Source organism: Ambystoma mexicanum, chromosome 14 (genome assembly GCF_040938575.1).
Source record: "Ambystoma mexicanum isolate Mex_15411 chromosome 14, UKY_AmexF1_1, whole genome shotgun sequence".
Lineage (NCBI taxonomy): Eukaryota > Metazoa > Chordata > Amphibia > Caudata > Ambystomatidae > Ambystoma > Ambystoma mexicanum.
The window spans coordinates 318,929,943-318,943,282 of record NC_090940.1 but is presented as its reverse complement, the minus strand read 5'-3'; the positions used below and the strand labels follow the sequence as shown (position 1 = coordinate 318,943,282).

The following is a 13,340-nucleotide window of genomic DNA, read 5'->3' as shown; positions in this document are numbered from 1 at the left end:
TGTGAACCTGGTTCGACTGCTTCTGGTCTGTCCTGGATGACCTTCAAGCAGCAATCCTGTATGCCTCCAAGTCTTGTTTCGTGGAGGACACTTCAGGCTCAGCCCTTCTGTTTTTTCTTCTTCCAGATTTTAGTTTCATCTTTCTCCTCTATGCTCTCTACTTGTCTGAAACTTTTTCCATTATGCGTCCAGTTTGAAAACCTCCTAGCAACCCCCGCAAAACAGGGGTGTATTGCCTCATTATTCTGATTGGACAATTGTTGGCTCCCAACCCGTCCTTGCCTCGTCCCAATGATTAGCCATTGGGTCTCGCTCCACCCATCTGAAATGACATTTCTGACAAACTCAAATGAAGTTTTTCATTTTCAACATGCCACTTCACAATTAAGGGTCACAAACTATATATTTCTAAATTGGCTTGATTATGCCGATTGCACTAAACTGTCTGGTGTTGGCAGGTAGTTACTAGCGTGATCTGCAATTTCTACAAACCGAATGAATGTAATGTTTTACATGCCGGTCGGTATTTGATTCCATAAACTACCATACCTGGCTCTATCTTCTATCTAATTTATTCTGGGAAGCTGCAACATTTCAAAATATAACTTCAATTCCCATGGTCGAATTTTAATTGGCGTCCTGTCTGCATATTGTGCTCTTTTTGTACTTCTGAACCGTCTGTGTCTCAGTTCCCAAGTGTATTTGCATACTATTAGCTCAAAGATCACATTTCAGTTCCTCGTGACTCTTGTTTTTTTCTGTTGCCATAGTCTCCAATAAAACCGTTGTACGTTATTACAGGGCTAATGACCTGAACCGGGTTCCTTATCTCCTTGGGTAGAGGGGACTGTAACTCCACCCCTTGCAACAACATGTTGCATGTCAAACTGTCCCAAGTCCATTGCTGTTCACTTTAGTTTACTCAGTGGCCCTCCCACCCCCAACATAAAGCTTTGTCCCAGGCCTAAGATGCAATCCATCTTGGCTCTGGTAAACTACAAAGGGACAGAATGAGTCTGGCAAACGTAATGAGGGTGTACATTGCTCCTTGGCCTGGCACTGGACTGGTTGACCTCCTTCCGCTCTATCCACCTGCAGCGTCCCTCAAGGCTCTATTCTCTTGCTGTGGCTCTTCAACCTTCTGGCCCACATGATCATCTCATGACACGCAGCTCTCCAAGCTTCCCTCTACTGCCTCTTCCTCTCTCATCCCTTAGTGTCTGACTGTTTCAGCCCTGGTGTGCTGCCAATGACTCTGCTGATTAAATATTACTCTTACTTTGCTCGTCTTGTTCATTCTGACCTACCTGTCCTCGTTTTATTGGTGCTCTGAGGCCCATGGGCGTGTAGCGCTTTGAAGAATATAAATAAATCTGTTCCTACGCAGTGGGACCCCAGCACCCTCTTTCCCACCTACCCTCTGGCTGCCTTCTATGGGTCCCCTCCCTTACCCGCTTGTGAGCCAAAAAACCTTGGTGTCCTCTTTGACTCCTCTCCCTTTCTCTCATCATGGACTTTGCCATGGCTTCTATCGGCTGCACCACCTCGGCGGCATTCTCACCCCCCCTCCCCCGCCAGAAACTAGGCTGGGCTACTGCAACAGCCTCTAACTTTAATCCTCCCTTTGCTCCCTTCAACTAATCCACAGTAGGGGACTGCAAGACTTATCCTTGGCCTCAAGCACAGGGACTGCATCTCTCATCCCTAAACTCCCATTTGCTGCTAGGATCAAGTTTAAGACCCTTTGCATCATCCACAAGGCTTTCTGGGGCCTGGGACCTAGCTACATCTCCCTGCTAGAGCCCTTCCGTCTTCTAGCTCCAACTCTCTGAAGATCAGATGCTTCTCTAAGTAATGGGGGGAGGGGGGTGTAGATCACCCTCTGGCATGGTCTCCCTGCCCATCAGACTTGAGCCGGATGTCCTGAAGTTCCAGATGCTCATCAAGACCCTTCTCGTCCTTCCCTCTCCACCTCACTTGCTAACAACCCCCATCTGCTGTAGTGACTGGCTTTCTGGTTCCCTTGAGTTTTACACAACAGGCTTTTTTTTTTGTGCCCCAATCCACCTTTTTGTCTTATGGCCTTACAAATATCCCCAGAAATGTTTTTGTGATTGAATGGGTGACGGTCTCTGGGCTAGAAGTTCGTTTTTGCCTTTTTTAAATTACTGCATTTGCTTTCCACATGAGCCCTGCCCCATTGTCTTGCATTAAATCTACATTTTGCTTCTGCGCCATGCCATCAGTTTCCAACTTTACATTCCAACATTTTTAATTACTGTAGACCTTCTTGCCCCAGTCGAGGATTCGCCTGAAACCTGCCTCTGGTATGACTCTGAACTTGCCGCCCTGAAATGAAGTAGCAAACCTCCGGCTCACCCTCTGACAAACTGGCCTGCCGCCTGATCCAAAGGCATTACACACTCCCTATCCGTACCAAGAGAAGGGTCCACATCCAGGCATGGATATCTGATGCATCCAACAACTCTGCTGAACTCTTCAAAATCTCCAGGGACCTAGCTAACCCTTCCCCGAGAGTCCATGAACTTGCTGTCATGTCATCACTGATAGTGACCAGAGTTGTCTGCTCCATGAAGGTCTCATCCAAGTTTCCTTGTTCCTCCAGAACCATCAAGGACAATATTGGCTCTCTTGCCCCCTCCCTGCACTTGCTCATTTCTGATCTCTTTACTACTGGTTCTCCTCCCTCATGCTCGCTTGTGCGCCCCTCCTGAATAAAACGTTCAGCAGTCCCTTCCTACCCAGCCAACTACTGCCCTATTTCTAGCACCCCTTCTCCGGGAAACTGCTGGCGAAGCTGGCCCTTCCCCCAACTCGCATCACACACTGAACTTAACAATCTGATTCTGAGCATCCAGGGGCATGGAAACGGTACTGCTCCTGCTAACTCTCCAGCTGTCCTCATTCTACTTGTCTCCTCTACATTTGACAGTCCACTATTCCATCCTTACTCCATGATACCCTGGGGCTCTCGGGGCAGGCACAGGACTGACCACCTTCCTAACTGTTTGTTCCATGTCATTCTGGGCATCTTCTCACTCCTTCTCCACCTCTGGTGTCCCCCAGGGCTCCTACCTTGCTCAGCTGGCACTCATTTCCTCCTTACCCAACGTCCAATGTTACGCAGATGACACTCAGCTCTTTCAAACTTTCTGCTGACCCGCTTGCACCTTCCATCATCCCATCCTGCACTGTCTGCCATCCAGTCCTGGTGCATTTCCAATGACTTTGCCTCTTCCAGCTGAGATTTTTCCTATTAGAACCCCTGCTCTTCCATTCACTCTGGCCATCCTCTATGGGCTCTCCCTTTTTTTATCCTTCATCTGAAGCCAGAAACCTCAGTCCCCTTCGACTCCTCCTTCATTCCTCACTTGGGACATTGCCAAGAAGTCCCACTTTCAACTCTTCTCAAAGGAATTCTCACATTTCCCCAGAAGCTCAATGTCGCCTGAGCCCTGGTTCTCTCTAGGCTTGATTATTGCAATAGTCTTCTCCTGAATCTATTCTTCCACTCTACGAACCATCAGTTAATCCAGAATAAGGCAGAGACCTATCCTTGTCCTCAATTCCAGGGACCACCTTGCTACTGCCCTCTCTTCATTGGCTCATGTCCGGATTAAATTCAAATCCCAGTGCATCATCCACAAGGCTGTCTGGGGCCTGGCATGCTAAGCTATCTGCAACTTTCTCACTAAATAACTACCCCCCCCCCACCCCCGGCCTCTACGTTCCTCTGGCACCAACTCTGTGTGTAACGCGTTTTAACACAGGGCCGGAAGCTGGTCCTTTTTCTTCAGCTGGCTCCCTCTTGTGGAACAGACTTTCCTATTCACCTCGTTACCTTCCTCCTGCTAATATCAGTCACTGTGATTGGTGACCAAAGCCCTTGTGTCCTTGGTGTCCTGGCTTTCCACACCCAATTGACTGCTACTCACAGCACTAGCCTTATCCTGTAGGCTCGCATTTGGCTCCCCGCAGCATAGCACTTGCACACTAGGCACTTACATCTGCTGCTCACCCACGAGCTTGGACACTCCAGCACCTACCCCACTTCTCTTCTCCCTACACTTGCCCTTGGTGAACACTCACAAGGCATAGTAGGTTCGCCTTTTTTCTCTCCCCTATTTGTTTCGATCCCATGTGCTCTCCCTGTTGCCATGTAGGCGCTTTGTATAAGCGCTTAACAAATGCACAAGAGATAAAATAAATGCAGTTTAATCTTTAAAATGTACATTTTTCAATCTGCCAAATGCTGACTACACTAAGTGCCAGTCTAAAAAGGGCATGCACCTTCGGGCCCTGTCAAATGAACACTGGGCGTTATTTTTCCCCTATTTCTGCACATGTGTGCTTAATTTGGGCTGATGCAGTATCTTGGGGCTGAAAATAACTCGCGTGTTCAAACGGGCGAACAATAGGTTTGCTATTCCATTTACATTTTCTTCCAATCTTGGCCATCTGTCAAGTATCTCCAGTGTGAATTCACTGGTTTGGACATTTCTTTTGCAGCATAACTGTATGAAGTGTGTACTGGAGACAATGAATGTCGTTGAAACGCAGAAACGCTTGTTGCCTTTTCTCTTTTGTTTGCTAAAATTGGTTTAATGCTCTGAGCTTCTGTTGTCCCAGGTCATGTAACTTGATCAAAATGCCCATAAATAGCCTACTCCATTCCATGTTGCATGTCCATGTATTAACCTTGTCCAATTAACCTTTCTGTTCAGGCAATGGCACCATTGACTTTCCTGAATTCTTGACAATGATGGCAAGAAAAATGAAAGACACAGATAGTGAAGAAGAGATCCGTGAAGCGTTCCGAGTTTTTGACAAGGTAATTTCGAGCATTAGTATCTGAAGTTCTGATTTTCACACAATAGAACGGATATTTGAATGTAAGCGCATTTCCTTATATACTCGCAGCTGAAGCTGCAGTCACTGATAATGTGCTAACTTGCTATGGATGTAGCAACTAAACTGGTGCTACCATGGCATTCCTGGGACACTTGCTCTTGAAGATATATATCCGATCTGAGTTAGAGTGACGACCCGGTGGGGGGGGGGGGGGGAGTCATTAATCCTGCTGTTAGATGCCATTGCTAAGATAGTAACGATCTTCATCTCAAACGGGTAACAAAGTGCAGGCCTAAAGAAACCATTGCAAAGCACAGATTGCGCTGGTCCTAGCTGAAACTGCCTAGCATTCAAACATACATTTTTGCACAAGCCGTGTAGCCTTTCAATGGCTCCAAAGGTATGACACTGGGGTGCTCCAGTTCCTAGACTGAAATGGGGCATATTTCAGTGAGTCGCCATACATAATTTGTAAAATAATTGTTTGCTGCATCCTAATTTGCAGAATCGCTTTACTTGCTTTTAAACCTGTGGGGAATTATGGTATTTGGTTGGGACTTGAAATCCTTTCTGTTAACAATACGTTGTGAACTGGTCGCTACAGTACAACCCTTGCTGTAACTGGTAAACTGGATTCGTGGGTCTGAAATAACAAATTTCATGTCTTCTACCACTAGTTTCTAAAACCTATTAAATGTGTGGTTGTGTAGCTGAAACGTACTAGCTCTAGTATGCTGCCTTCTAGCAGTAAATTTTTAGACATTGTCGTTTTCAATAACATCTCTAAAATTAAAGATGTATGTATTGAGTAACTTAATTTATTTTAATTTTCAGGATGGCAATGGTTACATCAGTGCAGCAGAGCTCCGCCATGTAATGACAAATTTAGGAGAAAAACTAACAGATGAAGAAGTAGACGAAATGATCAGAGAAGCAGATATTGATGGTGATGGTCAGGTCAATTATGAAGGTTGGTGTTTTTCTCCCTGCTCTGTCGCGCGCCCCCCCCCTCTCAGATTTACTGTCTTATTTTCTGTAATGTAGGTAGATTGTCGGATTAGCAGAATCCTTGCCCCCTAGTCCACTACCCAACTCACTGCCCCAGTTAGCTTGTGGCCTCAATGCTCTGCTCTCTGGGTGTAGGAAGTGCTAATGGGTGGCCGAGCTTATTTTTTTCCATACTTCCAGTTGGGCACTTTATTAAGTGCAGAGATTGTTCTGGCCTAATGAAAGGGCTACATTGAAAATCTTTAGCTCAGGCAAAATGGCTGAATTCTTACTATCTCCCTGATGAGTATATTGGCTCTAGTTTACAAAGTCTTGTGGGTAAACGCCTATGGTGACCACTAATGGTGAGGCTTAAGTGCCACTCTCACTGAGGCCCATGACTTGTGAATAGGCCACTAGTGAAGCTGTTATTTTGCTGAATGACAGTATGAAAAGTACTGAAGAGCCCTAGCTGCAGTAGATCTCTAGACTACGGTTCCCCTCTACCCAGCTTTTGGTGTTGGAGAACCATGTTACTATGATATTCTTTTAGTGTTCTACAACCCATGTATTGTATGAGGGGCTGTGTTTTGAAGCCTGAGCCATATTCCATGCTTAAAGTATGTATTTTAATGACTGGTTCCTGAGAGTTGGCGTGCTTTCTCCAGATTCTAAAAACCAGTGCAAGCCCTTGTGGAATAAGTGAGGTTTACACAATCTAATTGGACTCCTTTGGGCTGCACTAAACCGGAACAATGCAGCATTAAGCACTCTATAAAACCATGATCATGGATGGCCTGGTATAAGGCATAGCATGTTACACCAAGTACGTTTTTGTGTAACTATAGTTTTCTCTGGTGTCCCCCAGAGCTTGTATCCTCCCACTCTGGATCTTCCATGTCTGTCTGGCCCCTTTAGCCCAGTTGATCTCTGCCTTATCTTCTAACTTTCAGTGTTATGCAGATGACTCTCTGCTCTTTAAGACTTACCTGAGCCGCCTAATATCTCTCTCATTCCCGACTGTATCCGCAATTGGTTTATCTAACAAACTCTGCCTTGATGCCATTAAGATGGAGATCCTTCTCATTGGGAATCCTGCTCACACTTTCCCTCTCACTCTGGCTGCCCTTCTTGGGCCCTCGCCTACTTGTAAGTCAAAAAACCTTTGTGTTGTCTTTGACCACACTCCTTCTGTTCTCGCGGACCTTGCCAATAGGCCCACTTCCAGCTGCAACTGAGGTATGCTCCTGACCCCCTCCAGCTCTCTAGGGTCCTGGTTCTCTCCCAGGATGGACTACTGCAACAGCCTTTGTCAATCTACCTGACTCCTCTCTGCAATTCAGAATAGGACTGCAAGACTTATCCTTGGCCTCAAGCCCAGAGGGATCTAGTTAAAGACCCTCTGCATCATCCACAAGGCTTTCTGGGGCCTGCACTACATCAGACGCTCTATGCCTAGATTCCTTCTCAAGCCCTTAGCTCTGCTACATCAATCTCTAAAGGTCAGACGCTTCTCTAGACAGTGGTGGGGTAGATCACTCCCTGCCCCTCCTCTCGTGCCTCCCTGCCCCTCCTCCACCAGCTTTCTTTGCATTGTCTCCTGCCTATCGTACACTTCACAGGCCCCCTCCCTGTGCCCATGCACTTTTTGTCACCCTGGCACGATCCGAATGACATGAAGCCTAGTAGGACCATTTGTCTTCCCTCCCTTGTGGCTTCTAGAAACACTTGTGTACAAGGGCCGTATAAATAAGGCAGCTGAAACACGAATTCATGGTATTGGTAGATCACATTATAAAAGTATTACTGCGAATACAATGTGATTGAATTTTTTTTTTTGGCTGAAAATATAGATGTGGGCTGGGTTGGGTTTTATGGACATAAGGGGATCACTCCCAGCTTCTATTTTCAGTGAAATGTGATAAAAACATTCTATGATTGTATTAACAGTAATGGATTCGATTAATATCTCCCTTTGCTGTTTGGGTTTCTTTGGGTTTCTTGATCATGTGTGATTTTTGCCTCGACATGCCTCGTCTGCCACCTGGTGACCTTGCCAACAAGAGCTTGGAGCTGACTGAAAAAAAGCTGCCTTCAATTATTCAAGCTAGTAGCTTTCTTCAATTCAAGCTAGTAGCTTTCTTCAATTCAAGCTAGTAGCTTTCTTCAATTCAAGCTAGTAGCTTTCTTCAATTCAAGCTAGTAGAATGAAAAAATCGAGTATTCACATTGAGATGCAGGGGCAAATTATGAAACGTGGACATTGCATGCCATGGTGACTCATCCATCAGCAGATCTATTATCTAGTTTAAAATGTTTTTGATTTCAAGGATATGTGAAGATTTAAGTCGTTTTTTTTCTCTCCTTAGAATTCGTACAGATGATGACTGCAAAGTGAAGAATCCTCCCTTGGACAACTTTCCCCTCTAGAAGAATCAAATTGAATCTTTTACTTACCTCTTGCAAAAATGTTCATTACTCATTCTGTTTCTGTATAGCAAAACTGAATGTCGAGAAATGCCTACTGTCCACACACAAATCTGCATGTAATGGTTGGTGGTCCTGTTCCCAAAAGATCAAGTTAACATCAGTTTTACAGTCTAAATGCTTGTTCGACCTTAATCTATAAGGAAGCACTTTGTGGACTCAAGTTCAATTTTCTAACTACTGTTTGGGCTGGCCAGTTTTGCATGCAGCTTGACAATTACACACAGTAAGATCACCGTACAAAAATAGACCACTTAATTCCAGAGTGGATTCTATTTGAACTGTAGTAGATATTGTCATAGCTGGCTTACTTATCAAATTGGTTTGTACCTCAGGATGGTATGCAGATAAAAGGTTGAAGGATACATATTTTTAGTTCCTAAAGGTTGAATGAATGGTTATTCTGTACTTAAGTGTGCTCCAAGTATCCCAATGGCATGTCTGTTTATTGGTTTAACATTGTCTGCATTGCACTAAGTAAAATGGGTGCCAGGCTGTTTAGAAGTTTTAAAAGCAACTGTCATCAAGGGGAGCGTCTTTGGACTCTGTCTTCTCTAATGAGTTGGAGCAGGCAGAGTACTACCATATGCCTATATAGGACTTCAGCACAACGATCAGCACAACGATCAACATGGCTGTTAAGAAATAACGATTTATGACCATTCCAAGTTGTAAATGCTAGTCTTTTTTTCCAATAAAAGACCATTAACTTAAAAATGTTGTACTAAAAAATGAGTTATTTTAAGATTGGTAATATGTATGCCTTCAGTTTGGTAGTACACTGGAGTAGTGGGCTCACTCTTAAAACCAAAGGACTGGCTTGCAGTAGGTTATAGATCAGGGGTGATGTGCACGCCCCAGGCCTTTTCAACAGTTTACGAATTAATTTGCATCTGTCCTTTTGGCAAAGGATAACCTGCCCCCAATTGGTTAACTAGCATTGAGCGGGTTATTTCAGATGCTACTTACCCTTTTGCATTCAATTGACATGGAATAACTTACTCCACATTCATCTATGCGAGTAAAAAATGTGCTAGCAGTGGCTAATTTAATATTTAGGTTTGGTTTATGGCCCGTATCTGCGTTTATCCCTTATGCAAAGTACCATTACAGTTTACCCTAACCTTCACCAAGCCACTTAAATTGGATGGCCAACCACCTTCCGTTAAGTTTTAAAACCAGTGTAGTCGGTTCAGGTTAAAACTTGGGTATTTCGAAGGGAAGTACGTGGCTTGGGACGGAGGGATCTTGCAATGCAAGGGAGGGCCGATCGAGTAATTTGCCAGCATTTCAAACTGCTGTTTGGCTAATACTAACTTAATTGGACAGTTTCCATTTCAGTAAAGTTTGGTTTGTAAAGTTAACTGACGCCACCAACATATTGGCTACCATCTTAGCTGGCGTTATGCCTGATGGGCCTTGACTAACGTTTGGCAACTGTGACTTACCAAGCAATAGAGAATGGGGCACCTTGTGAATGGCGTGCAAAGCTATGTGGTGATGCTTCCCTGTCCTGGTGTAATTTAAGGGAGGGCCGTTCCATAATTTATGACCGCCACCCCATGTGGCAGAATAGACAGATACTGTCTGACTTGAAAAGGGTCTCATTTCTAGTGCCTGGAAAGGCAGGGCACACCAGAAGTCGTGGAATCTTAAACTTGCATGATTAAAGGGACATAGGAAGCAGACTGGCAGAGAGGGGATGGAGGTTAAACCTCATTTGGAAGTCTGTATTGCATTACCTTGGTTTCAAGCAGCTTTATCCTTAAGGGAGCTCAGTTACTTGCATTTTGGAGAACGTTCAGCTTTCTGCGATTTTTCGTTTTGTTATACAAGGTTCATACATGTGGGAAATAGTTACTCCTTGGATGAATACAGAATTGTCCTTACTGGCAATACTCCTGTGTAGTTGCTTTTCTTCGCAGAAAAGGGCTGTCCATTGAAAACAGTTATTTGCAATATCAGAATTCCATCATTGGTGTAATAAAACAAGATTTTCCTTTTTGTTGGCTTACACTCGGGCTGCACTTTGGAAAGACTACTTCGATGTTCAGCTTGCCTAATGAATTTTTTAAAATCTACTCTTGTAAATACTAGCAACATGGCTTGCATGCTTGTATGTGTGTATATATATATGCAGTCTCTATTAAATTAAGACTTGTGTTTTTGTACAATTTGTGTGCCTGCCTCTAAGAAGAAAGTTTCTTTACACGATTCCTTCAGATATCCGTATAGCTAAATGTTTTTGAAAATTACTATTTAGAGCGGTTTTAGAGGCGCTGGGCATGACATTTGAAATGACCCATATTGACATTTGTGGAATATTTCCAATAAATGTACTTGCAAGGCTATACATATGTTGGATTTAATGAAGTTACTTATGTTGCATAGAAATGATGTACATATTTACAAACCTGTACTTGCCATCTGCACATGCATAGCCATTGTCCCATCCGGCCCCATCTACTTTCCGGTCCAAAAGCCATTTGAGAATATTTATGGAAAGTTTGCTAATTACATTTTAGCTGAGCTTATCTCCCGACATTTACTTGAATACATTTCAAAACATTCCATGGTCAAATCAGCTTTTTAATTATTATAAGCGTTAAAGTCCAATGAGTGTACCCGTTTAATATATTGCATCTTGCAGTATGGCCAAGGTAGGTGGGGCTTGATGAAATGGAAAGAAAGGATGTACAGCTGTACAAATGGATGCATCCTTACTATGTCAAATGTAATGTATATCCTGTAAAAAGAAAAAGCAATAAATACACAACAGGGTAAGGCGGTGGCTTTCACGATCGCATGCCCTGGGTGTGTTGAGGCATGAGGCGTAGCCAAGTGCCTTCAACCACTGGGAAAGTGCCCTTGGCACACGCAACCGTGAGTGACTTATAAAAGATTTGGCAACCCAACAGACTGTGTTTAAACCTACCCTAGTAAGGCTAAAAACCTGTTAAAACAAGTTTCACTGGAAAGCTGTTTTGAAACATTTGGGGGCTGTTTTTGTTTTACGGTTTGGGACTTTTTTTTTTATTTAAGCCAGAAGGGATGCTGATCTGCCCATTGGACCAGAGCGGTTACCAGGCCTCCATCATTCTGCCTATTCAATTGGATTAAACTTGAACACTGGCAAACAATGCATTAAATATTGCACACTGCAGTTTTTTTATGGCAGTACTTGGTTTACAAATGGTAGTCGAGGCATATTGTCAGTTTGACAATTTCCCTCAACACACTTGTGCTTTAGTGCTGCCCCTCCCTAAAATTTAAGGATGTTCATGTTCTGTCAAAGTATGTCAATGAATTTTTTTACAACTTTTTGCAGCGTGTAAACTCTCAACCTTTCATCCATCGGAGGATGGCTCGGGTATTGACTTTACATAGTGTAATAGTGCCCCTTCTGTCAGTTAAACAGTACAAACCAATGGATGGGCAGAAGTCTAGCTGGTGACAGGACAGGTTAAATTTGTTTGCTGCCGGAGGGCTTGATCTACTTGGGTGGATTAAAGTTTGAATAATGGGCTATCCCAGATTGCTTTGGAAAGATCAGCTGGTGAGGGGTTGATACTATGTATGGTTTGCATGGTCCAAGGCATTGGGGAATAGAACTGTATGTAACCAAACTGTGAACCTTCTGTAAGATGTGAGAATAAAACATTCAAACTCCTTCGTGTTATTTTGTTTTGCAAACCCATCTAAATTGGGCCTTTGGAGCATTGATTTTGTATCACGAGATGTACAATTTCTTTTGGCGTTTAAGTGGGGGGGCTGGGGGTAAAATAGTTTCTTTTTTTTTTTTTGGAGCAGGGTCATTTGTGAAGGGCAATGTAACTGCAAGAAATGGGACTTTTAAAACATTTTTATTTTTTATTCTGATGCCAAACTTGATTTATTCATAAGTCCAGAAGCGCAGAAATCCTGTCAGTCCATCCAGACATTTCTGCACCCTTTTCGTTTGCATAACCCTCTTAGGACTTTAGCACGTGGTCACACGTTTACAAGTGCAGTAACCCTAGTCTGAAACTTGGGTGTCTGTTCCTGGCAAAATATGCCAAACCAATGTGACACAGCCAACGGAGTGGAGATTACTTCTGGGAAAGTCCTTTTGTGTCTCCATAGTATCACCGTCCCATGACCTGGTCCAGCATCAAACTGACTGGCTCGATCTGTTGGACATGAGCCTGTCCTTGCACCAGTAACCCAGAACAGACTGAGCATGGCTGTATATTGTATTCCCATGCATCGAATGTCAGTCGTTCCCTTCAGCCAATGGTAAATTGGGGATGGGGAGGATAGGGGGGTGGGGTGGACAGCTGCAAAGAAGTCTTCTAATAGAAGCTGGTATGTTATGAAAAGGGGTATTCGGAGCTGAAGTTGATATGGAGGTTCCAATCCCTGCTGACCTTTCAGAGGGTAGGAGTGCAATTGGCTGCTATGGTGTGAGACATACCACTAGAAGAGGTATTAACCATTGTTGCGCTGCTTGTTCGATTGGATGTTGGGGCGGTACAATAGTGATTTCTTAGCGTGTTTAAGGGGGCCTAAACCAAGCCAAATTACTGTTCCGTAAATCCACATCCTTCTACTATGCGTAATGATCCAAATACTAGAGTTCCTGCCCCGCATTGTTGCAATGGCTTTTCAGAGGTCTCTTTTCTATCCATAGAACCAGCTGAGTAGCATAGATTTTCTTTGAGACGTTTCTGATCCTGAGAAAACAGTTCCACATTCAATTGCAGTATTCTCCTGTGGTACTTATAGCACCATAACATCTTGTTTAATATAAAAATCAGTCTTCTGTTGTTCATTCTTTAGCATGGACAATGAAAGACTAGCTCTAATGGCCACGGAAGCTGCAGTCGGTATTAACATTTATAGAGCGCATGCGGACATCGTGGCGCTGTTACAAGACCACATGCTTAGTTACAAAATACATTCATAGTTACAAACAGAATACAAGCTATAGGAGGCATAGGGAAGGAGGTGGAGAG

General features: G+C 43.8%; 1 protein-coding gene across 1 annotated transcript in view; it reads left to right on the top strand.

Moving 5' to 3' along the window:
• CALM1 (calmodulin 1) overlaps window positions 1-12,016 on the top strand; it is a 56,288-nt gene extending 44,272 nt beyond the window's left edge. Inside the window, exons 4-6 of the mRNA XM_069637453.1 lie at window positions 4,746-4,852; window positions 5,707-5,842; window positions 8,229-12,016. Of these exons, the coding sequence (XP_069493554.1) occupies window positions 4,746-4,852; window positions 5,707-5,842; window positions 8,229-8,257 (272 nt within the window). The 3' untranslated portion in view covers window positions 8,258-12,016. The remainder of the gene's footprint in view (window positions 1-4,745; window positions 4,853-5,706; window positions 5,843-8,228) is intronic.
• Window positions 12,017-13,340: the final 1,324 nt, after the last annotated feature.